Source organism: Sus scrofa, chromosome 16 (genome assembly GCF_054392235.1).
Source record: "Sus scrofa isolate SSC_HxYL_T2T_F1_AM1 chromosome 16, Sscrofa_HxYL_maternal_Yorkshire_Landrace_v2.0, whole genome shotgun sequence".
Taxonomy (NCBI): domain Eukaryota; kingdom Metazoa; phylum Chordata; class Mammalia; order Artiodactyla; family Suidae; genus Sus; species Sus scrofa.
The window spans coordinates 85,398,749-85,425,237 of NC_139398.1; the positions used below are offsets into that span (position 1 = coordinate 85,398,749).

The window sequence follows — 26,489 nt, forward strand, 5'->3', positions numbered from 1 at the left end:
ATCCTTTTCTATGTGTATTTTAAGCCTTCAGCGTGTCATGGGGGTATGTTATTTCAGTCTCACGTTTGACAGTTTGTTGCCTTTTATAGACCCAGACATTCGATTTGGGCCTCATAAAATCTGCAGTTGTAATACTTGACTCTTTCTTGCATATTTAAAGTACATTCCTGTTTATGGCTATTGAGAGAAAGTCCATTTAGGTGAATTTCACATCACTTTCAGGATTCTTATTCTCCATACTCACATACATTTACCCTATTGATGCACAAGCAAAGTGGCTTTTAATGCCTTTTAAATAAAATGTAACAAGGCTTGTATCCAGTGAAATGGGTCCAGTTGGAGCCTAATAAGAGTACTGTATGCAGTTATTTGCTACGTGATTAATCCTTATGTAGACAAAACCAACAGGCTTAGTGTATAGATCATTCTCTACTAGACATTTATTACAACCTGAAATTAAATGTAGAGAATCATGCTTTTCTTTCTTCACTGTGTTCCTAAATTACCAGTAAAGATTCCCTTCTTTTGACTCTGAGGAGAGCGAAGGGTGATTTTTACCAGGCAGGGTTGGTCGATTTTGAAGCAGTCCCCAGTGACAGTCTTACGCAAGCCTGTCATTTCCCATCTGACACCAGCTGATAAGTGGGAAAGTCGATTATGGGAAAGTTGTCTCCCTGCTATTTCCCAGCGTTGTAAGATTTTAAATGGGTTATAAATTTTAAAATGCTATACATTGTCGCAGAATGGAACCCATTCAAGCAAAGTCACTTTCATCAGTGCAAAGCCACCCCGGGATCACGACACCTCCACAAACCTCACCCCTGTTATCACCTTTGCCGGGCTGAGCACACAGGAAGAAAAAAGCTGTGTGGTTAACACGGATGTACGTGCTGTATCCATTTCCCAGTGTTCATAAACCTTCCTTCTTGGGAAAAAAAATCAGGACGGCTAATGTGTTTGCGGAACTTCCGTTTGAAATGTTCTGATTTTACAGAACAAACACGCATTTGAGCTGGATGAATATTTGCTTGATGAGGAACAGTTTGGACTTGAGTCATAGCTGTGTGGATGGTAAGGACAGGGGCTGTGATCCAGGCAAAGTTCCCCCTGTGAACAGCCTTTCTTGGGGGCAATCAAGACGTTCCTGAAAATTGGGGAAAACAAACACATGACAGCTCTTTCTCGGTCTTCACAAGCAAGAGAGTCTTAGATTTCTTTGCCCTGTTATGTGGGAAAGCTCTCCATCTAAGTAATATAAAGAAATACCACAGTGATTCTAACAAAAGGGATATTCGAGAATGAAACTCAAGATTGAAGGAGTCCCTGGTCTCCATGGGGAGGGACCAAAGACCAAGGACTGGACATACGTGAGCATTAATAAAATCTCATCATGCTTATTTTTTTTAATTCATTTTTATTTTTATTTTTTTTCCCGCTGTACAGCATGGGGACCAAGTTACTCTTACATGTATACATTTTTTTTCCCACCCTTTGGTCTGTTGCAATATAAGTATCCAGACATAGTTCTTGATGCTCCTCAGCAGGATCTCCATGTAAATCTATTCCAAGTTGCATCCGATAACCCCAAGCTCCCAATCCCTCCCACTCCCTCCCTCTCCCGTCGGCAGCCACAAGTCTGTTCTCCAAGTCCATGATTTTCTTTTCTGTGGAAAGGTCTATTTGTGCTGTATATTAGATACCAGATATGAGTGATATCATATGGTATTTGTCTTTGTCTTTCTGACTCATTCCACTCAGAATGAGAGTCTCTAGTTCCATCCATGTTGCTGCAAATGGCATTATGTCATTCTTTTTTATGGCCGAGTAGTATTCCATTGTGTATATATACCACATCTTCCTAATCCAATCATCCGTTGATGGCCATTTGGGTTGTTTCCATGTCTTGGCTATTTTGAATAGTGCTGCAGTGAACATGCAGGTGCATGTGTCTCTTTTAAGTAGAGTTTTGTCCGGATATATGCCCTAGAGTGGGATTGCGGGGTCATATGGAAGTTCTATGTATAGGTTTCTAAGGTGTCTCCAAACTGTTCTCCATAGTGGCTGTACCAGTTGATATTCCCACCAGCAGTGCAGGAGGGTTCCCTTTTCTCCATAGCCCCTCCAGCACTTGTTATTTGTGGACTTATGAATGATGGCCATTCTGACTGGTGTGAGGTGGTATCTCATGGTAGTTTTGATTTGCATTTCTCTTATAATCAGTGATGTTGAGCATTTTTTCATGTGCTTGTTGCCCAGCTGTATATCTTCCTTGGAAAACAGTCTATTCAGGTCTTTTGCCCATTTTTCCATTGGTCGATTGGCTTTTTTGCTGTTGAGTTGTATAAGTTGCTTATATATTCTAGAGATTAAGCCCTTGTCCATTGCATCGTTTGAAACTATTTTCTCCCATTCTGTAAGTTGACTTTTTGTTTTCTTTTTGGTTTCCTTTGCTGTGCAAAAGCTTTTCAGTTTGATTAGTTTCCATTGGCCTATTTTTGCTCTTATTTCTGTTGCTTTGGGAGACTAACCTGAGAAAATATTCATGATGTTGATGTCAGAGAGTGTTTTGCCTATGTTCTCTTCTAGGAGTTTGATGGTGTCTTGTCTTATGTTTAAGTCTTTCAGCCATTTTGAGTTTATTTTTGTGCATGGTGTGAGGGTGTGTTCTAATTTCATTGCTTTGCATCCTCATGCTTATTTACACACCATCAATCCTAAAGAACCCCTGAATGGTCACAAATGGATACAGGGACCCTTCCCCAAAATATCCCTCAGTTCATTAACTAGGATTATAGTTAGTGACTTTTCCTTTGGGACAAAATCTCTCATATCCGAAACATTCAAGGAGAGCTTTATTACAACAGAAATCTCAGAAATGTTCACCTCATTTTTTGTCTCAATAATGGATAAAGCAATACTAACGTATTTTCTAGATATGCTTTAAAAAGCATGGGCTCTTTGTTTTTCTGTTCTACAGTTTCTTGGAAAATGATTTTCTTGTGTAGTAGAAACTGAGTAGAAGCACCGATTCCCAAAGAGATTGATACAATGGATCTCTATGTAAATACCAACAAAATGCAAATACTATTGTCCTTATTTATTTTATCCTGCTGTGCAACGATGGCTCACAAACTTAATGGCTTAAAACAGCACACATTCATCACCTCACAGATTCAGGGGACCAGGAGTTCCTAAAAGACTCACCTGGGTTCTCGGCTCAGCCAGAATCATGGTCACATCTGAGGCTCAACGGGGGAAGGATTTACTTGCAAGATCCCATGATTTTTTTTTTTTCAATCAGTATTCAGTTCCTTTTAGGCTGTCACACAGACGACCTCAGTGTCTCACCAGTCATCAGCCTGAGACTGGGCTCAGTTTCATGCCAAATTAGCCTTCCCAACATGGTGACATGCTTCTTCAAATCCAGCAAGAAAGAGAGTCTCCTTGTAAGAGGGATGTCACTTTCCTATGTTATGTCATTGCAAAGGTGACCTACCAGCACCTTGCCACATTCTCTTGGTAAAAAGTAAGTCACAGACCTGGTCCTAGATCATGAGAGGGCATCACACAGGATGTGAATACAGGAGGCAGAGCTGCGGAGTTTATCTGCCGCAGTTGACTGTCTGTCCCTGCCACGCTTGTCCCTGCCACACGCAAAATGCACTTCCTCCACTCCCAAGTGCCCCAGAAGTGGTATGCCATTCCCTCATTGCCCCACATCAGAACCTTATCATTTAAATCAGACCCAGATGTGAATGAGACTCCCTGGGTGCAGTTTATCTTAGTCTGTCCATCTTTAACCTGAGAGACAAGCTCTCTGCCACCAACACACCCAGCGTACACACAGTGGGGCAGGTGAAGGGTAAGAGCTATATAGATGGTTCTGTTTGAAAAGGGGGAAAATGGGAAGTACAGTGGAACCGCTGCTCTATAGAAATTCTGAAATCTCTTCTGACAAGTGTTTGGAGTTGCTTGCTTAAACGTAAAGGCTTGGGCATAATCCTTGAAGTTTAAAACTTCTTGGCTATGCCTTCTGGCCTCTCTCTTCCGCTTCCTGAGCCTTCCTTCCTTTCCCATGAAGGTAGCGTCTGCTTGCAGGTGGGCCATTGTGTCAGCCTGCTTCCTGCCAGTAGGATGTTGGGTTTCCAAGAGCCTCATTTCATTTATACGTTCTCTGTCCATTTTAGTCTATGCTGGTAGTGTTTTTGCTGAAATAAACTCGATCCGTCTTCTGTGAATTTCCTTGGGGGTTATTCCTCTAAACAAATCTGTCCCCGCAGATCTTTTTGAAATAACCCTGCTCTACCTGGGGATCTGCTGAGATGGCTGAGGGACAGCCCCCTCCAGCCCACTTGTGATGGAGAGCATCTGCAATTCTCACACTTGACCTTTGGGAAGGACTCTTTGTGTGACTGACAACCACCCTGATCTTTTGATCTTTTCAAGGTTTTCGCCAAAGGTTGTACAGTCACAGCCTCGGCGTTTTGCTCTATGTCAGCCTTTCCTGACAGTGCGCAAAAGCTCCTTCTTCATTTTAGCATCTTTTGCCATCAGTAGAGGCTAAGAATTTCCAAAACCATCCTGTTTCCTTCGGTTTAATTTTGCTTCCCTCATTTTTTTTCCTCTCACATTTTGCTATGAGCAGCAAGAAGAAAAGAGGCATAACCTTCAACATACTGCTTGGAAATTTCCTTAGCTATATATCTCATGTCACGATGTGTTCTGCTTTCCCTATAACTGCAGAGCCAATTTTGGAAGCTTTCTTCCTTGAATAAAGACATTACTTCTTCCAGCTTCTATTAATATGATCCTATTTCCTTTTAATTTTTTTAAAATCTGTGTATCATATATATATAATGTTTTATATATGTAACATGAAATATGCTATATAACCATTTTTAAGCGTTTAGTTCAGTGGCGTCAATTATAGTTGCAGTATTGTGCAAACATAACACTATTTCCAAATCTTTTGCATCATCCCAAACAGACACGCTAACCATTAAGCAATAACTCCCTATTATTTCCTCCCTGCAGCTTCTGGCAACCTCAGATCTGTAATTTTGCCTATTTAGGAAATGTAAGATAATTAGAAGCAATTGTACAATATTTGCCATCTTGTATCTCGCTTACTTCACTTCGCATATTGTTTTCGTTTTATAGCATGTATGAGAACATCACTTCTTTTTAGGGCTGAGTAATATTCTTCTGCATGGCTGTACCATATCGTCATGATCCATTCACCTCTCAGTAGATGTTTGCGTTATTTCCACCTTTTGGTTATTGAGAATAATGCTGTAGTGAACACTGGCATTCAAGTATCTGTTCAAGTCCTTGTTGCGGTTCTTTTGTGTATATATGAAGGAGTATATACATGCATACGTGTGTGTGTGCGTGTGTGTGTATTGTGTGTACATATGTGTGTGTGATTGCATATATGTATATATATGTGGTTGCTTGGTCATATGTTAATTCTATGCTTAGATTTCAGAGCAACTGTCAATTTGTTTTCTACAGCAGCTTCACCATCTACAAAGCTACCAGCAAGGTACAAGGGTTCTGATTTCACGACATCCTTGCCAACAAGTTTTATTTTCCATTCTTTGATTATAGCCTTTCTAGCAAGTATAAAAAGGTGTCTCATGGTTTTGATTGACATTTCCCTAAGGACAAATGATGTTGAGCATCTTCCCATGGGTTTCTTTGGCCATCTGTACGTCTTTTTTGAAAATATCTAGGTCTTTGCCCGTTTTCTAATTGGGTTGGCTTTGTTGTTGAGTTGTGTTCTTTATTCTGTCTCCTTCTAAACCCTGGCTGGCAGCATCCTCAAAGTTTACATTTATTTATACCAACAGTCTATTCAAGGTGATTTAGGTTTTCTATACCATGCTCCACAAAAATTCTACTTGCTTCTCCTTATTCTCTGGTCCTCAAGCCTCTTTTGTATGTTTAGGTATTTCTTATAGTAGCCAAGATCTGACAACTATTTTAGTGTCATTCATAATAATATTACTTCAAACTTAGCTGCCGAAAGCACCACCTGCTTCCTGGCTCACAGTTCCTGTGGGTTCACAGTCTGGACATAGCTTACCTGGGTCCTTTGCTTCAGGATGTCACAAGACTGCACCAAAGACCAAGGTCATGTTTGCCAGAGGCTGCCCTCAATTCCTTGACACCTTCCTCAGAGCCAGCACAGCAAAGAGTTACTGGAAAGAAGGATATTTTGGTGGAACGTAACATAATCACGGAAGTGAGAGCCTGTCATCTTTGCCATAGTCTATTGGTTAGAAGCAAATCCCAGGTTGCACCCTCACTGAGTGGGAGGGGATTACAGAAGAAGTGAATTCCAGGAAGTGAGACTCATGGAGACCACGTTAGAGTCTTTCCACTGCATTATCAAATTTAAGAGACCCAGGAATGGATGGGGGTTTATTATACGATTTGTCTTCATCTTCATAGGCAGACTTCCTAATCCCATGATGAGCCAAAGTGATGCTCTTTCCAAGTCATTATCATTACTCTTCCCTACTGATTCCCTTAGCTTTCTCTTGGGGTAAAAAATCATATCGTGGAGGACTTAATACACATACAGTTTCTCTACTGCCATAAAAGATTCCATCATTCCAGTGTGGTCCAGCAAAGGAACAATCACGTGGAGCAAACCAGTGAGAAATCACTAGAACCAAACCAGGATCAGCTTGGTTCTGCCTAGCAGGTTGCAGTGACAAACTAGTGTGGGCTGATCCGAACTGAACACAGTTTGTAGCATGAAGAAATAGGACAAGGAACACAATACGGTGTTGAGAATCTAGTTTATGCAGCATTATGAAAGGCAGTTTTCTTCACAGAGACTAGGTTTGTGGAAAAAAAGGGGTAGTTTATGGAGAAGCATTGCTGGGTTCTTAATTCACTTTTAAATGCACATGGAGAATGAGCAGTCATTGGCAAAATTAAAATCTTAATTTTTTTGTTATTATTATTTTTTAATAGTTATTTCCCCAATACAATTTTTTTCTACTGTACAGCATGATGACCCAGTTACACATACATGTATATGTTCTTTTTTCTCACATTATCACGCTCCATCCTAAGTGACTAGACATAGTTCCCAGTGCTACACAGCAGGATCTCATTGCTAATCCATTCCAAAAGCAATAGTTTGCATCTATTAACCCCAAGCTCCCCAACCACTCCACTCCCTCCCCCTCCCCCTTGGCAACCACAAGTCTATTCTCCAAGTCCATGATTTTCTTTTCTGTGGAAAGGTTCATTTGTGCCTTATGTTAGATTCCAGATGTAAGCGATATCATATGGTATTTGTCTTTCTCTTTCTGACTTCACTCAGTATAAGAGTCTCTAGTTCCATCCATGTTGCTGCAAATGGCATTATTTCGTTCTTTTTTATGGCTGAGTAGTATTCCATTGTGTATTTTTAATGCGTCCTGAAATGTGCCTGTGACTTTCAGTGCTTTAAGATACTAGAGGTCCAGGAGAGCCCATAAAATTTCAAAAATATTTAGTTTGTAATTTGCTGAAAGTCAGTTGTCTGTAAAGGACTAGAGAGTGAAGAACCCATGCCTTATCTACAGTGTAGATTTTATTAAAATCCATAAGTTAATAAAAATCCTTGCACAAGCAAAGTCACCAAGATTAATTCACTTTAGATGCCCGTTGTTGTTTGTGCCCAAGAAAGACACTGGAGGCCCAGTCAGGAGTTTACCAAGAGGTACGTTTCTCAGTGGCAGCAGTTCTTTGGCTGAAACCATAAGCGGGTCAGAGAGGCAGTTCTCCCTTGAAATTGCAGAGAATCTAGAGTTCAGAGCTTGTAAGAGCTTAGCCTCTGAGCAGACCCCTCCCAGGGTGAATTTGCGAGTGAAACCCAGACATCAAGGGACAGGCTAACCTGCACTTTCTTTTTTGTTTGTTTGTTTTTTTGTTTTTAGGGCCACACCCATGGCATATGGAGGTTCCCAGACTAGGGGTCAAACCAGAGCCACTCCAGAGCTCATGGCACCTCAGGATCCCTAACCCACTGAGTGAGGCCAGGGATCAAACCCACATCCTCATGAATCCTAGTTGGGTTTGTTAACCGCTGTGCCACGATGGGAACTCCTAACCTGGCAATTTCTATTTCCCTTTGACGTCCCTTGCGGAGGGTGACATACTCACATATCCTGGTGTGTCCTTTATCACAAGGCTACTATAGAAACAGGAGGGAAGGCACATGGTGGGCAACTCGAAAGTGCAGCCAAACTGCATTATTAAAACTGTTTGAAAGTTCCGTGCTGCATGCAGTTACCAGGTTCTGCTGCAGAAGACTTTCAGCTGTAATAATATACTGAGCACGTTCGAGGTGGCCTGCGGTAGGCAAAGATGAGAAAGGATTGTGGCTTACGATTTATTTTGCTGCGGGGAAGTGGTGGCTTAGCAGCAGTGCTTTTTATTAAAAATCAAGGGTTTTATGGGCACTTTTAATAAAATTTTCCTTTGCCCTCTCCATCCTTATGGATGGTGTGTTCTTGTCTTTGAAAGCTGAAATTAGTGTCAGGGATCAAGGATGTTCAGTCCCTTGAAATGTTGGTAGAATCGTCTTAGAAATAGGAGGTTGGAGTTCCCATCGTGGCTCAGTGGTTAGCAAATCCGACTAGGAACCATGAGGTTGCGGGTTCGATCCCTGGCCTTGCTCAGTGGGTTAAGGATCCAGCATTGCCGTGAGCTGTGGTGTAGGTTGACGAGGCTCCGATCCCATGTTGCTGTGGCTGCAGTGTAGGCCGGTGGCTACAACTTCGATTCAGCCCCTAGCCTGGGAACCTCCATATGCCACGGGAGCGGCCCCAGAAATGGCAAAAAGACAAAAAGAAAAAAAAAAAAAAGAAAAAGAAAAGAAATAGGAGGTGGTCTTCTGGCCACAGTGAGAGAAGCTACATGTGGACTTTTTTTCAATTTTTTAATTTTTAATTTGTATTTTTTAATGAAACCTTCATATATTTATTTATACATGCATATGCATGAATATGTATTTCATATTTTTTTCTTTCTGTCACACCCTCAGTTAATCTTTCCTGATTTGGTCCCTCGAAGTTGTTTAGAAACCGGTTTCATATATCATGATGTGATATATCATATATTTGAGTTGTATTTTGACACATTAGTTTGCTCTGTTTTTTTTTTATTTTGTATTAAAGTGTAGTTGACTTACAATGTTGTGCCAATTTCTGCAGCACAGCAAAGTGACCCAGTCATACATATAGATGCATTCCTTTTCCTGTATTATCTTCCCTCCTGGTCTATCCCAAGAGATTGGCTATAGTTCCCTGTGCTGTACAGTAGGACCTCATTGCTTAATCCATTCTGAAGGTAATGGTTCGATCTGCTGACCCAAAACTTCTGGTCCTTCCCACTTCCCCTTCCCCCTTGGCAATCAGAAGCCTCTTCTCCGTGTCTGTATGTTTCTGTTCTGTAGATAGGTTCATTTGTGCCATAGTTTAGAATCCACATATAAGTGATATCATATGGTATTTGTTTTTCTCTTTCTGACTTACTTCACTTAATATAAGAATCTCTAGTTGCCTCTATGTTGCCACGAATGGCTTATTGCATGCACATTGCTATTTTGAACGAAATGCTGAGAGTTCTGATGTTCTGCATTTTCTGGACTTACTCCTTCCAAGCTCGTTCTCGTTCTCAAAACAAATGTTGGTTTCCTCTTGGAACACCCCCTGCACCAGCACACGTGCTGATAGTCATGGAGGAGTCAGGGCATCTTACCTCCTATAACTCTACACGCTTGCACGGGATTCCTAGGGTCAAATGTTTTTCATCTGTTATGTCCTCAATTTTCTTTTGGCTCTTCTATCCACTCTCTTAATTAGAAGCTTTCTTCCCCTTCTTTCCAACGTGTAAGAATGTGGAGAGTCTGGAGCTCTAAGACTCGGAGCCCTGCAAGACTATGTGTCTTGGAGTTCTTGATGTTGTGCAGCAGAAACAAATCCAACTGGGAACCATGAGGTTGCGGGTTTGATCCCTGGCCTTGCTCAGTGGATTAAGGATCCGGCATTGCTGTAAGCTATGGTGTAGGTCGCAGACGCAGCTCGGATCTGGTGTTGCTGTGGCTCTGGCATAGTCTGGCAGCAACAGCTCTGATTCGACTCCTAGCCTGGGAACCTCCATATGCTGTGGGCGCAGCTCTAAAAAGACAAAAAACAAAAACAAACAAACAAAAAGACTATGTGTCTTAAAAATTGAACCCATGAAGAAGAGAGATAAGTACTACGTTTCACTGGCTACTCTTTCGTGTGACAATTGAGAGACTAGGTTGTTTTCCTGATTGGTTTTTGGACTCTGGAGGGTCCTTCTGCTGTGAAATCTTAACCCTCTCTCCCTGGAAAAAATATGCCTCCCACTTTCCTTTGAGGAGCTAACTTAGGACTCTCTCATTTATTCGTTTTTCTGTACGTCCACACAGCTGCCAGCTTATTCCCACTTCACCAGACTCCACATTTAACCCTTCTTATTCACCTGCCCCCACCGTGGATTGCCTCTTCCTTTGATGGTTGCAGACGCAGACTCGCAAGCTGGCAGGTGCTCCATCGGCCCCTCCTGCTGTGTCCTCACCCGCCAGCAGTGGCTCAGACCCCACACTCAGGCACAGTGAGCTCCTCCCACCCCCTGAGCTCCATCCCCAGCAGGATGAAACACCAGCTCTTGAAGCCCCGTGCTTGCTGCAGCTCCGACGGTGCTCTTTTGTCTCTGGAGCTTTGTGGGATTTCCTTGGTTCCCTGTAAATACAGTTCAAGTTCTTCCACTCTCTTTGTATGAAGAACGTTCATTCCACCCCTGTCACCTTTTCCTGTTTGCTCCTCCTCAATCACCTTTTTCCTTCACTCTTCTCACTCTTTCTACCTTCCGTTCTTTTCCAGAATACCCACTGCTGCTCAGGACTCTTCATCCAGTTGACTCCCTTCAATGTGGATGTTTCGTGTTTTCTGTGCCTGTACCTGTTTCTGAAGCCATCACATCCTCCATCAAATGTCCCCTCTTTGATCTGAAAACAGTTTAATCATATCAGTATTTGACGTTGGGAAACTCTGCTCCTCAAATTACCTTTCCTACTTTCTGGAAATTACCTACTGACTAAATCTACTTTTTGCTCATTGAGATGGTGTTTTCCGACGATGGAAAGTAGTATGGAGGTTCCTTAAAAAACTAGAAATGGAGTTACCAGATGATCTAGCATTCCTACTCTTGGGCACATATTTGGATAACACTACAGGTCAAAAAGATGCATGCACCGTATGTTTACAGCAGTACTGTTTTCAGTAGCCTAGACATGGAAGCAACCCAAGAGCCCTCCCACAGAGGAGTGGATAAAGAAGATTGGTGTGTACATATATATTATATATATATAAACACATATACAGATGTGGTATATATATACTATATATAAACACACATATACAGATGTGGTATATATATTATATATATAAACACACACATATACAGATGTGTATATATATATTATATATGTATATGTATAATATATAAACACACACAGTGGAGTTAGCCATAAAAAGAATGAAATTTGCCATTTGCAGCCACGCAACACTAGAGATTATCAGGCTGGGGACGTCGGTCAGAAAATGAAAGACAAATCCCGTAAGATATCACTTATCCAAGGACTCTAATGTATGACTCGAGCTTATTTACAAAGTAGAGACTCACAGACATAGCAACCAAACTTGTGTTGAGCAAAGGGGAAAAGGAGAGGGGGGCTACGTTAGGAGTTTGGGATTAACGTATTCACACCGCTGCATATAAAATAGATACACAACAAGGGCCTGCTCTATAGCACCGGGCATTGTATCCACTGTACAGCACAAGGAACATATCCAGTCTTTTGGGATAGACCAAGATAGAAGAAAATATGAGAAGAGGAATGTGTGTATATACGTGTGACGGGGTCACTGTGCCATACAGCAGAAAAGGACACAATAGTGCAAATCAACTGTATGCTAATAAAAAATAAAACACAACAGCAAAAAATATCTTGTAATAAACTATAATGGAAATATACATATATACATATATACATGTTTGTGTATAACTGATTCACTTTGCTGTATACCTGACACTAATACAACACTGTAAATTGACTGTACGTCATTTTCAGAAAAGATAGTGTGTTCTGTCCAGCACAACCCGCTTGTGTCTATTTCTCTGTATTCGTCTCAGGTTTACACTCTGTGGCAGGGACGCACTCCCGCCAACGCCTTTCATAGTGCCATGCAGGAATGAGTGTTTATTCATAGGAAGACTTGTAAAAGGTGACTGACTCAGCCTGGCAGGCGGGGACCTCTGTGTCTTGTGTCTGACGGCAAATGGCCTGGGATGAAGGAAAGAGACAGAAAAACTTACATTCTGGGGTTCTCTAGAAGCTAAACTCGCGCTTAATACTGAATTTATTTATTTGTTTATTTTTCTTCATAGGACCGCACCAGGGGCATATGGAAGTTCCAGACTAGGAGTGGAATCGGAACTGCAGCTGCCGTCCTGCAGCAATGCGGGATCCAAGCCACATCTGCGACCTACACCAAAGCTTACAACAATGCCAGACCCTAAACACACTGAGCGAGGCCAGGGATCGAACCTGCCTCCTCGTGGATACTAGTTGGATTCATTTCTGCTGAGCCACAGCAGGAACTCCAATACTGAATTTCAGTGGTCCTTTAAATTGCCAACTGTGTCTCCCTGAGTTTGGCCACATGCAAAGTAACGTCTTCCCTAGGAGCTGTAACCTGTACAGTGTCAGGCTCTCTTCTTCTTAGTTTCTGTTGTTTGTTTATTTGTTTCCCTCTTGAAACAAGGAATACTGGTAATATTCAAGACTGAGGAGAAATGTGATGCATCTAATGCTAAGGAAGGCCTTGTGTGTTTGGCTAAAAGTGGGCAACATGAATATGCATGTACAAGTATAGTCAGTCACTAAAAAAAAAAAAAAAAATTGGACTAGTTGTCAATAGTTGTCAACTCTTTGGGGATAACTGATGGTCATTGAAATTACGGTTGCTGGACATCCTCCTGAGTCTACAAAGAAGTTTAAGAACATGGTAGCCTAGAAAGTAGGCGACACGAAGCTTCAAGCCCCAATGAGACTAACTTTTCTTTAACTTATATTAGTAGGCTCATGGGCCTGATTTGATTTTAGGATGAGAAATGAATTCCACACACAGTTTGCTGACTTGATATTCCTAACCTCCTTTATCTTTCAGTGTTTGTGTTTAGAAGATAAATGCCCTACTTAGGTATTTTCGATGTGTTCTCATGTTGCGGGCGTCTATTTGAAGGGTTTTGTTTTGTTTGTTTCTCCTTTAATTGGCTGCGCAGGAAGATCCATCCTGCATTGTGAGTCTAGCATTTTCTTCATTGTCTCCCGCATCCCATTGTCTGTGCACACACAGCATGGCCAGCGCCACATCTGCCTCCTTCCCCGTGCGACCACTCGGAATTCCAAGCGCCCCTCCACGCAGAGCATGCCCATGTGTTCAACATCTGGTGCAGAGACCCAGAGCGGAGAGATCGAGGACTCACGTTAGACTAAAGCAATTCTTTTTCCTCTTGCTTCCCTCATTACAGATACTGCAATGAGCATCTGCTGTGCCCACCCCACGTGTTCTGGACCGGCTGGGGTCCCTGGGAACGGTGCACCGCGCAGTGCGGGGGCGGCATTCAAGCTCGCCGCAGAACCTGCGAGAACGGGCCTGACTGTGCGGGCTGCAATGTGGTGAGTGGTCCCCTTCATCCCCAGCTCACACTCTGGAGCTCAGAGGCCAGAGTCAGCACACACTAGGGGGCGCTGCACACAGTAGGTCCCCTGCAGACACTTTCAACTGCAAAACTTAGGTGTTCTACAAACACCGAATGCTCTGCACACACCCATGTTCAGCAAACACGAGATTCTCAACAGGCACTCAATGCACTGCAAATGAGAGTGAATGAGAATGTCTGTGGAAGAGTCTGGAAACTCAGAGTTTCCGGAAGGCTGCATGGAATCAATATTCCCATGTGAGATAAACTGCCCCAGGCGTTTCCCAGTTCTCATTTCTGAGCTAGTACAAAAACTTTCACCGGGTTAATGCTGGGCACTATATTTGGTTTGAGAAAATGGAATAAGGTGGTTATACTGAGCCCACACTGAGGCAGAAAGTGGAGACACACCCACGACACTGAGGAGTGAAAAACTTTACGGGGCCGTTGTCAGAGCACATTTGGTGCCAATTCCTAGGGAACGAAAAACAACGTATGGTTTTGTTTTTCTTCTGCCTTAGCAGGTCATAGTTCTTTTCACACTTTAGACTCTCCAATAAAATCCGACTCGTGCGAAGGCTTGTTGTTCCCCCGGTACCATCTGTCAGAATGATTGAGCTCCGAAGGCTTCACTTCACTCGCCTGGCCCTGGTGCTGGCACTGCAGAGTGGACACAGAGGCAGTAGGGATGTTTTGGTGGAGAGATTTCAGCAGGAGAAGGTCTGGCTTGGCCCCTTCCTTGCGGATCTTCCCATTGGTCTTCACAGCAATTTTGTAACCTTGGGTCATGAGGCTGAGGATGAGTTTGTGTTTCTGTAAAGTTTGTTTTATGAGACTCAAAAGCCACACACTCCAGACAGCCTTGGGAGATTCGAAGAGAGGACAAGGGTTATAAGACGCTTTGGTATTACGTTCAACTCAAGGAGATTTCTGTTATTGGGATTTGCAATTAGATTTCTTTCCCTTTGCACTGGCAAAGATATTGCAGTAGCTTTAATGGAATCTATTACTGATTATAGGAGGCATTTCTTTCCAGACCAGCCTGAACTAACTTTCCACTATGGAAAAAATCTTAGTGTCCCATTTATGATGATGTATTTGTTGATATTTCAGAGGTTGAGATTTAAACTTATGTGTGAAAATGTGCAAGGTGGGAGTTCCCGGCATGGCGCAGTGGAAATGAATCCGACTAGGAAGCATGAGATTGTGGGTTCGATCCCTGGCCTCGCTCAGTGGGTTAAGAATCCAGAGTTGTCATGAGCTGTGGTGTAGGTCGCAGACATGGCTCAGATCCCACATTGCTGTGGCTATGGTGTAGGCTGGCAGCTGGAGCTCCGATTGGACCCCTAACCTGGGAACCTCCATATCCCATGGGTGCGGCCCTAAAAAAGCAAAAAAAAAAAAAAAGCAACAACAAAACAATGAAAGAAAGAAAATGTTCAAGATAAATCTGTAAACCTTCACATGTTCTAGGAAAGCAATTCCAATGTGGTAAATGTTTTCTTTGCTGAAACTGAGCCTCCTGCTCCTGGTGGCTTGGCATCTAAGACTGGGATCCCCACTTGCCTATCAAGGCTTGTCTCCTCCACTAGGAAAGCGAAGGGATGGCTGGCCCGAGCTGATCTTGCACCCCAGTTTCTAAAACTTAGCAATACATTGAACTCAGAAAACATCTCAAGTCATTCATTTTTCTTATTGCAAAGCGACTTCAATAATTACATTTTAAAACAGTTTAGGAGTTCCCATCGTGGCGCAGCAGAAACGACTCCAGCTAGGAAGCATGAGGATGCGGGTTCGATCCCTGGCCTCGCTCAATGAGTTGAGGATTTGGCATTGCCATGAGCTGTGGTGTAGGTCACGGAGATGGCTCAGATCTGATGTGGCTGTGGCCGTGGCGTAGGAGGGCAGCTGTAGCTCCGATTGGACCCCTAGCCTGGGAACCTCCATATGCTGCAGGTGTGGCCCTAAAAAGCAAAAAATAAAATAAAAATAAATAAATAAAAACAGTTTAATTAAAGGCAAAGTATATTAAGGAAAGGGTAGTCCATCTCCTATGTAGTCCTTGGAGTATGTGGGGAGGGGTGCGCGGGGTGGGGGAGGGGGGTGGGAATACATCTGATTATAAAGGTAAAAAATTGAATGTGTTTCTAAAATGTTAATGTATTTGTTGTTTTATTTGTGTCTCAATTTCCAAAATTATGGCTTGTGAAATAAATATAATATCCGGTTCCAAATCCAAAGGAATATCACAAGTGTCTCCAGTGAGCCTAACACAACTTTGTAGGTATTTTAGTTTAGCTTTCTTTTTCTTCCTTCCCCACCATAGTTCATCTGCTGGCCATGTAATTCCAGAAAGTTGTCATTTTGGCACTCTGGAGCTGTCCACTCCTTTACGGTAGAAGCATAGCAGTTCTTTTTATTCCCGCATGGCTTTTTCTATCTATTCCAGTTTCTGTGCTTCGAAGGCAGGAATGCCGAGTCAGGGACAAAAGCAGAATGAAGGGCTTGGTTTCTTTGGATAGTTGAGAAAATAGATCCTCTCAATTCAATTCCCAAAATGTTTGTTTGAAAATAATAGCTATTTAAGGAGTTCCCAGCCCGGCGCCTTGGGCTAAAGGATCCAGCGTTGCCGCAGCAGTGGCTTAAGTCACAGCTGTGACTCAGCCTAGGTCCCTGGCCCAGGAACTTCCATGTGCTGTGGATGCGGCCAAAAAAATAAATAGCTGTTTAGGCAAAGGAATATATTGCTCTTCAAGCTGCCATTGAGAAGTCTTTGGCCACAGAGTATGTTTGTTTCTGACTTTTTGTCTTCTATTAAGATAGCAGCTGTAAGCATAGGTAACTTACTGATTTTGGAGCCACGGTGTTATCTGCCTGGATGACAAGTCAGGTGATAGTTTATGAATTTCAGCCTCCTCTTCTAAGAAAGAAATGATAACTCCCTCCTCTCGGAGCTGCTGTGTGTATCAAATATGTGATGCCTCCGATGTTTGCCAGAAAGTCTCACCTTTTTAGAGCTTCGCTGTGTGTTCTCCTTCCTACTCTTTAATTGTTATTTAATTGTGGTTCTTTAATTGTTATTCCTGGGTTTAGCTGCCTCTGAGCACAAGCTCATTAGAAATGACGGTATGCTAGTGAAATGGTACTTACACAGTAAAGTATAGGTTTGTGGAAAGCATGAGAACTTGAATGTCCTGAGCGCTATAGCAGCCAAGAGCAAAAGAGTTGATTTCAAGTTCAAGTATGAAGGGCTATACAAGACTTGAGCATCTTTGCTTGCCCCATCATTTTTAAATTGAAACTTCTACAGAAAGACTTCTCACGTTTCACCAGTGAAATTGATATGTCTTTGTCTTTGAATCAATCTCCAAGCCTTTCTTTACATCTCAGCACGAGATGGTCATTTCAGACAGATGAGGACCCACCTTGAGAGCTGTTAGTTTTTTCTGTAAAACCTTGCTCTGAAGGTTCTAAATGTTGATACCTCTTCACAATCCTGATTTCAGTTCTTTTGGATAAGTATGGAGAAGTGGGCTTGCTGGATCATATGGTAGGGTTTTTTTTTTTATCCTGTTATTTAATTTTATTGGGGTATACTTGATTCACAGTGTTGTATTCGTTTCAGATATACAGCAAAGTGAATCAGTCATACATGTAAATATATCCATTCTTTATCCCATGTAGGTTATGAAAAACTATTGAGTAGATTTTTCTATGCTAGATCCACGTAGTTCTCATTACTCATCTGTTTTATACAGTCATGAGTATATGTTATTCCCACCCTGCCCATTCTTCCCTCTTCCCAACAGTTTCACTTAGGGTATCCATAGGATTGCTTTTGAAATTTGTGAGTTTGGAGTTCCCATTGTGGCTCAACGGTTAACATATCTGACTAGCATCCATGAAGACACAGGTTCGATCCCTGGCCTCGCTCATCAGGTTAAGGATCTGGCATTGCAGTGAGCTGTGGTGTAGGTTGAAGATGCAGCTCAGATCCTGCATTGCTGTGGCTGTGGTGTAGACCAGCCACTGTAGCTCTGATTCAACCCCTAGCCTGGGAAACTCCATATGCCACAGGTATGGCCCTAGAAAGCAAAAAAAAAAAAAAAAAAAAATTAGATTTGTGACTTTGTTTTTTTTTATAAATAAGTTTTTTGTATCATTTTTATTAGATTCCACATATAAGTGATATATGATATTTGTCTTTGCTTGGCTTTTTCAGTGTGATAATCTCTAGGTCCATCCATGTTGCTGCATATGGCATTATTTCATTCCGCTTTATGGCTGAATAAATAACATCGTATCATATATACATGTCCCACATCTTTATTATTCATTCTTCTGCAGATGGACATTTATGTTGTTTCTGTGTCTTGGCTGTTGTGAATAGTGCTGCAATGAACATTAGGTGCTTGTATCTTTTCAAATTATGGCTTTCTCTGGATATATGTGCAGAATGGGATTGCTGGCATAAAGTAGTTTTATTTTTATTTTTTAATTTTTAATTTTTCCATGCTGTTTTCCACAGCGGCTGCACCACTTTGCATTCCCATTCATAGCACGCAAGTGTTCTAATTTCTCCATCTCCACGGGACTTGAAATCAGGGTCTTGAAAGGTTTTCTGCACTCCCAGGCTCACTGCAACACTATTCACAGTAGTTAGGATGTGTAAACAACCTAAATGTCCATCTACAGATGAATGGTTAAAGAAAATGCAGTGTATGCATACGATGGAATACTATACAGCCTTTAAAAAGAAGGAAGTTCTGTAACATGTGACAACACAGATGGACCTTGAAGATATTATGTTGTGTGAAATTAGCCTGTCACAGGACAAACACTGTGTGATTCTACTTACAGGAGGTGTCTAAAATAGATACATCAGATCCAGGAGCGGGATGGAGGTCCCCAGGGGCTGGGTAGAGAGGGAAGTGGGGAAATAAAGTTTCAGTTAATCAAGATGAAGAAGTTCTAGAGATCTGCTATATGACGTTATGCCTATTGTCAACAATACAGTGTTAAATGCTTAAAAGTTTTAAAAAGGTGGATCTCATCATAAATGAGCTTATCATGGTAAATAAAGTTAGAGAAAAAGAAGTTCAGGGTGTGGAAGGCATGGGGGCCATGGAGCCTTGGGCTGTTTGAGGAGTTGATTGACACACACAGAGGGAGGGCCTGGATCTTCGGCCTCAAGTTCTTTGTGTGACCCTGAGGCCAGCCCGCCCATGCTCTGGGCCTCTGTCTTCCTCCCTGACATGCAGGGCAAAGCCAGCTGCACTTGACTGGCACTAGTCCCTGGGCCTTGAAATCACTGATTCTGTGATCCTGGAATGCCTTCTCTGGATCCCAGCGGCACATGTCTGATGAGTCTGGAATGAAACCCATCGGGACACTTAATGGGCAGGCATTTCCTCCCACTTTCAAGGGAGCTTGTCTAGAACCCCCAGGAGCCCTGGCTCCCTCTGGTCCCCACTGCTCCTGCTCAGATGTCCACTGTGTCCCTTCACACATGCGGCCTCCCAGAGCAGGTGAGCAGGTGAGAGAGGTGAAGCCACATCCCAGCTCTGCCTCTGCATCACCAGGATGCTGTTCGTGTCTCCCATCAGCATCCTCAAATGAAATACGAAGCACCAACACCTGGCTCTCTGTGAGGATACGCCAGATGCATGAGCAACGAGTTTATACTTCCTAGCTCGTGGTAAATTTACCATAAACATTCATAAAATAGAAATCATCACCATTGTTATTGGCATCGAAACATAGCTTCAGGGAGGAAAAAAAAACTTCTATACTTTTTTCCCAGTATGGTTTATTACAGGCTGTTGAATACAGTTCCCCGTGTTACAGATGCAGTGGGATCGTGTTGTTTATATCCATTCTGTGTATACTAGTTTGCCTCTTCTCGTCCCAAACTCCCACTTCATCCCACCTTGACCCACCCCCTCCACCTTGGCAACCCGAGTCTGACCTCTATGTCTGTGAGTTTGTTTCTGTTTCACAGATAAGCTCATTTGGGTCATATTTTGGATTCGGCATATAAGTGATAGCAGGTGGTATTTGTCTTTCTTTTTCTGACTCACTTCACTTAGTATAGGATAATCTCTAAGTCCATCCATATGGCTGCAAATGGCATTATTTCCTTCTTTTTGATGGTTGAGTAGTATTCCATTGTGTATATGTACCACATCTTGTTTATCCGCTCATTCGTTGATGGACACGTAGGTTGTTTCCATGTCTCGGCTATTGTGAATAGCGCTACTGTGCACATAGGGGTATGTATATCTTTTCTAATTATAGTTTTTTGCCAGATCTATATGCAGGAGTAGCATTGCTGGCTCATAGTTGAGGAACCTCCATACTGTTTTCCATGGTGGCTGCACAAACTTACACTCCCACTCACAGTGTAGGAAGGTTCCCTTTTCCCCACACCCTCCCCAGCATTTCTTGTTTGTATGCTTTTTGATGATGGCTGCTCTGACTGGTGTGAGCTGATACCTCATTGTAAATGCAAATTTGATTTGCATTTATCTAATAATTAACGATGTTGAGCATCTTCTCATATGCCTATTGGGCATCTGTATGTCTTCGTTGAAGAAATGTGTATTTAGATCTTCAGGCCATTTTTTGATTGGTTTGTTTCTTTTGTTGTTGTTACTGAGATGTATGAATCGTTTGTATAAGAAATTTCTCAAAATATAATATTAACAACTCATATTTTATGTTTTCATATTTAGAATTCCTTTATAGTAATATTTACATAATTTATAATTTGCATTTATATAGACATATAAATAGTATTATTTTATGTTAACTGTATTTGGCATATTTATGTTCCCTTTTTAACCTATTTTGAGAATATCTAGTGACCATAATGGCGGTGAGTTCACATCTTACAAATCCTAACTTACTTTATTATGTCAAATGTTATCGAAATGAGGTTATCATGAGACGAGTTGTTATCTAGGCATGTGATGATAGATGAATCATGCAATAAAGCCCTCCCCGTAACCCTGGAGGGCAGTAGAGAGAAATGAGGGGAAATGATGTTATTTATTGAGCACCAGCTGAGAGCTAGGTGCAGTAGTCTGCCTGTCATTCTGTTACAGCTCCGTAAATGGGACTTTACTACACCAGGGCTTACGGATGAAGGAAAGCGAGACAGCCCAGCAGGATAAACTGCCCCAGGGTACTGAGCCTGCCCCTGGAGCAGCAGGGCTCCGGGAGAAATGTCACCATTCTGGTTAATCTTCCCCTTCCCCCTGCGAGAAAATGGGCTGAGAGGGGGTCCGTGTCTGTTCCAGGTCATCTGCCAGGATTTAAGCCTGGATCACAGCAGCAGCTTGGAAATCCCAGGTTAAATTATTTTATTTAAAATAATTAGATCATTTTAGAATAGTCACCTTGGGCTTAATTATCTTTGGCATAGTTTTGTTTCATTTTTAACCCTTTTTGGTAGTGTCTAATAACCACGATGATAATGGTTATATGTTTTATAAATCCGAACTTAATGTGCAATATCCAATGAAATATTGAAAGGACATTATAACTGAGCACACTGGAGTTATTATTTAGGCATGTTATGGTAGACTGAAATTCTGTGTTATACAATCAAATAATTAACTTTTACTGAGCACCTACTGCGTGCCAGGTACTGTTCTAAGAGCAGTTCAAATTGATCGTGTTTATCCTCTCTGAGTGCCTGCTCGGCAGTTTGCATTATTACCTACCTCCACTTGGAGTTGGAGAAACTCAACCTGAGAAAGATTAATGAACGTGGCTAGTGGCCAGTAAGCAACGGGGCCAGCATTTGAGAACTGATTCTTTGGGCACAAATAGAATTTAATGCCATGACTGCATTTGGATAATTTTTTTTGCTCAAGGTTGAGTCATCAGTGATAAGATCTTATTTTCCTTCACTCTCACAAAGTACAAAGTGGATCTTAAAAAGAAAGAGGAGCTTTTTTTGTGTTTCCATAACACTTCTCATGTTCATTAGCACCCTTGATGTACAAATGTTATTATTTTTTATTAAAGTGTAGGTGATTTACACTGTTTCTTTAATTTCTGTTGTACAGCAAGGTGACCCAGTCACACACAGTTCCCTGTGTTGTACAGTAGGACCCCATTGCCCATCCATTCCGAATGTTACACTTTGTATCCACCAACCCCAAACTCCCTGTCTATCCCACTTCCTCCCCCCGCCCAGCAAACACAAGTTTGCTCTCCATGGCTGTGATCTGTTTCTGTTTTGTAGATAGGATCATCGGTGCTGTATTTTAGATTCCACATATATGTGATATCATATGGTATTTTTCTTTTTCTTTCTGACTCACTTCACTTAGTATGAGAGTCTCTGATTCTATCCTTGTCACTACAAATGGAATTATTTTTGTCCGTTTTCATGGCTGAGTAGTATTCCATTGTACATATATACCACAATTTCTTAATCCATTCATCTGTCAATGGACATTTAGGATGTTTCCATGTCTTGGCTACTGTAAATAGTACTACAGTGAACATAGGGTATCTTTTTGAGTGAACGTTTTGTCCAAATGTATTATGATCATATACTTCCAACCAACCATGAGAGTTCCATTAATAAGAGTCTCATGGGCATGGAAATTACTTGAAGATGAACTCATAACCCAGATCTTCATTTTATGTTTTGGCTGAAAATTACAACACACAAAAGAAGACAGACATAAAATGTTATGGTGTGTACATAAAATTTGCTTCTCAAATTAATGTAATCAGCTTTCTCTGGAAGGTTTAGCAGATGTATGAAAGAATAAAGCTGAAGATGGTGTCACACACAGCACAGATAATTCAAAATCAGAACCAGACTTAGTCCTGCCAGCACAGTATTTATTACTGAAATATCACACGCAGTGTAAAACAGTCGACAAAAGCTGTGATTTAAGACTTCAACAGGGAGCATGGGAGAGATATTTATTTCCCAGGTTCAAAAGAACTGGACCACCAGAAGGCCCTGAAAAGTCAAGGATTAGGACATGAAAATCAGTCCATGCGATCCAAAGGCTTCTGTGAAGGTTAATCAGAACTGAGGTAAAACACTAAAGAAAATTGTTTGTGTCCAGTTATGGCTATGGATTCATTTGAGAGCAAGACACACCTGGCAACTGGAAGTTCAAGTAGGTTGTAATGTATGAAAATAATGACTGTATGACAAAACAACTCGTTTCTGTGTAGCGCCTTGTCATTCAACTAGTATCCACCATGATGCGGCTTTGATCCTTGGCCTTGCTGGGTGGGTTAAGGATCCGACGTTGCCACAAGCTGCGTTGTAGGTCTTAGATGCAACTCAGACCCCACATTGCTGTGGCTGTGGGGTAGGCCGGGAGCTGAAGCTCCGATTCGACTTCTAGCCCGGGAGCTGCCATAGGCTGCAGGTGTAACCCTAAAAGGAAAAAAAAATAGAGCTTGAGACAAAACAACAGCTTAGACCAGGAGGTGAATCTGCAGAAGGGTGAGGTGAACAAAACAGAAGAAAAACCCACATGGGGTTTGTTATCAAGGTCACTGCTGAGGGCAGCAGGGCTGTGTCCCTCCAGGATGCCTGGCAAGACTGCAGTGCCGCCCGAAGTCCCTGCCCTTCGCGGGCTCCCCTTAGTTGAGGGTGGCTTCAGGACTGCACCCCACAAGCCCAGCAGCCCCAGGAGCCTCAGGGGAAACCTGATGTGAAAAAGCACAGGAAATGAAGCCTATGCCCCAGGTGGGCACTGCTGGCAGACACCTGCCCCCCACCATGCCTGCAGCTGCGATCTTGGGGTGGGGGCTGCCGTGTGGGCCCCTCCAGACACTTGCCATCCCTGGCTGCATGAAGGCAGATCCTGATCTCACTAGAAGGGGTCCCTGAGCTTAGGATTTCTGAAGCTCTACAAATTAGGATTAAACCCTGCCTGGGGCCCTTGCAGTGTCCCATGGTCTCCTAAGAACTTTCCTGCCAGGAAGTGGCTGTGGTGCCCTTTATGGGGCTGGATTGCACTCTGTTTTCCATCAGGCATTGGAACTTAGCTCAGTGGTTTTCCATCACGTGGCCCACTTCTTGCCTCGGATGCGTGTGAGAAGCATTGCCGGGGGCTCCTGGGAAAAATCTCTTTGTTCCTGAAAAAGAGGCCAGAACGGAGAGCTCCTTTCTGTTTTCAGGATATGTGCATATTGGAGCTGCCACAGGGACTGCTCTCCTCTCTTACTGGCAGCCCGAGGGGGTCACAAGATGAGGGCGGAGGGGGAACAGGAGACACCCCTGGGGACATCTGCCTGGGAGCCACCCTTGCTGGGGACTGGCTACCTGAGATCAAAATTCCCCACAGCTTCTGCTAGTTTGAGTCAAAAGCACCTTAACTGCTGTGCCCACGCCCTCCCCTTACTGCTCACTGCCCTCCTCCGAGGAAGCTCTTCAAATCCCAGATCCTTCCCCTAGGAGGGGAGACCCTGAAAGACATGAAAATCAGTCCATGCTCTCCACGCCTCTCCCAGCTTCCTCCTCCCCTTCCTGTCTTTGGAAGCTACCTCTCAAACACCAGTTCACAACGGATGCTCTTTCTTTATGCCGTGCCTACTGGAGAGGATCTAAAAGGTTCGTGTGATCCATTACCAGGAACTCGACAGATGACCTTGACCTTCCCAAAGAAGATCACAGAATGTGCTCTTCCCTGGCACCGCGCTTGCACAAGGCATTCGCTTATATTCCCACGTATTCTTTTGCAAGGGAAATGATTGCTCTCCCTAGCTGCAACTTGCTATTATACCTTCATAAACATGGGAATGCAAAATTGGCTTTCTTTTGTTATGTGAGATCTCCCTGTGTGAAGAGCTTGCAAATATGAGAGACTGTCAGAGTAAAAATGCCACATTTTGTTCGAAGAGGCTGGAGTCTTTTGAAAAAGTTAATACCAGCACACAGAATCAAGTGGTTCGGCGGATGGCTGAAAAACAGTACGCATTCTGAAATTTAGAGCTGGAAGTTTGGCCATCAAGTTTAAGAATGATGCAGATGGAGAGAAAAAAGAACAATGATGGATTATAGGAATTTATCCATCAGAAGTCTCCCTCTAGAACGTATAAATTATTCTGCAATCTCTGGAAATTGTAATTGGTATGGAGATCTGGAGTATTTCACAAAAAATGTTTTATTTACAGTGTTGGAAGGATCTATTGCACAGATTTCTTTGGCTTTACAAAAATCCGCTTCGTTTCTGGCTATAATAATTCAAATACAGTGATTGCAAAGTTAATTGAAAAGAGAAGCTGTCATAAATAGAGGTTTTTTGCTGTAAAAGAGACTTCACACACACACACACACACACACACACACACACACGATCTTCCCCTGCAGTTCACCTATAAATTCCATAGTGAAGATTTTCTAATACCTGATATTAAAATACATAAAATTCGCTTAGGGAAACACAGTAGCAGTATTCTCAGCCTTAACAATTTCCACTAAATGGTCATGAGTTTAAAAATCTTTTGTAGGCTTGTAAGAAAACCCCATACACACAGAACAAACTGATTTTCTAAAGGCATAAATAAATACTCAGCTATAGGAAACCCAGATCTCTGTTTTAAATGATGCCAGATTTTTAACTGCTACAAAATGGGTAATTAAATGTGGCTTTCTAAATTTAAAGCCTTAGTGGAAGTGCCTATAAAAACAATCAGGGACTAGTCTTTTCCAAATGCATCTTTAGTCTTTGATTGTAGCCCTGCTGACACTTTGGGCTAATTGTGGATTATCCATAAAGAACGCTCCTGGGGTCGTTTAGTCGATTTGATGTCTCTGCCAAATTGGGCACTTATTTGTGGTCAATTTCTGTAGTTCATCTTGTCTCCTTCTAGTTGCACTGGGCACTTGCCACTGCAATTAAAGGGAAGGCTCTCTTGGAGTCTGAACGGGCTTTGCTTGTTCGTAGTTTTTAAAAAGCAATTCCCTTACCCCGTCAAACTGGCCCGTAAATGATGTGATCTGTTGCTGTCCCTCTGATTCGGGATGACTTCCTGTCTTCAGGGTGCAATTTGTAGCATCAAGGATGGGCTCTTGCATTTATGGGCATCCTTGGGTAGCTCCCTCTACTTTTAAAAAAATCTTATTTCTAAAGCAGAAACAAAATCATAGATTTCAAAAGCAATCTTAGGGTTACCATAGATAAAACTGTTGGGGGAGGGGAAGAAGAGTGGGTGTAACGTATACATCTACTGTCTAAAATAGAGGATTAACAAGAATCTACGGTATAGATAACATAGGGAAATCTACTTAACAGTGTGTGATAACCTATATGGGGAAAAAAAGAATGGATACATTTATATGGGTACCTGATTCACTTTGCAGTACACCTGAAGCTAATATAACATTACAGGTCAGCTATACTCCCATAAAATTTTTATAAAATAGGAGTTCCCTTCGTGGCTGGGAGGTAATGAACCCAACTAGTATCAGTGAAGATGCAGGTTGGATCCCTGGCCCTGTTCAGTGGCTTAAGGATCTGGTGTTGCTGTGAGCTGTGGTGTAGGTCACAGACAGAGCTCAGGTCCCGAGTTGCTGTGGTTGTGGTGTAGGCTGGCAGCTGCAGCTGCAATTGGACCCCTAGCCTGGGAACTTCCGTATGCTGCAGATATGGCCCCCAAAAGACAACAAAAATAAATAACTAAATAAATTTTAAAAGTAC

The 26,489-nt window shown here is 42.4% G+C and overlaps 1 protein-coding gene across 17 annotated transcripts in view; it reads left to right on the forward strand.

The window, feature by feature from the left end:
* SEMA5A (semaphorin 5A) overlaps positions 1-26,489 on the forward strand; it is a 530,468-nt gene that overhangs the window by 451,847 nt on the left and 52,132 nt on the right. For 11 of the 17 annotated variants that reach the window (XR_014831038.1, XM_085001952.1, XM_085001950.1 and 8 more), the window contains one exon: positions 13,630-13,777. Coding sequence is in view for 16 of the 17 variants with exons in the window: in XM_085001952.1 (XP_084858078.1) it covers positions 13,630-13,777 (148 nt within the window). In the remaining variant the exon portion in view is untranslated. Of the gene's footprint in view, positions 1-13,380; positions 13,399-13,629; positions 13,778-26,489 lie in introns of all 17 variants that reach the window. The other 6 variants (XM_085001944.1, XM_085001954.1, XM_085001945.1 and 3 more) reach the window with 1 other exon arrangement.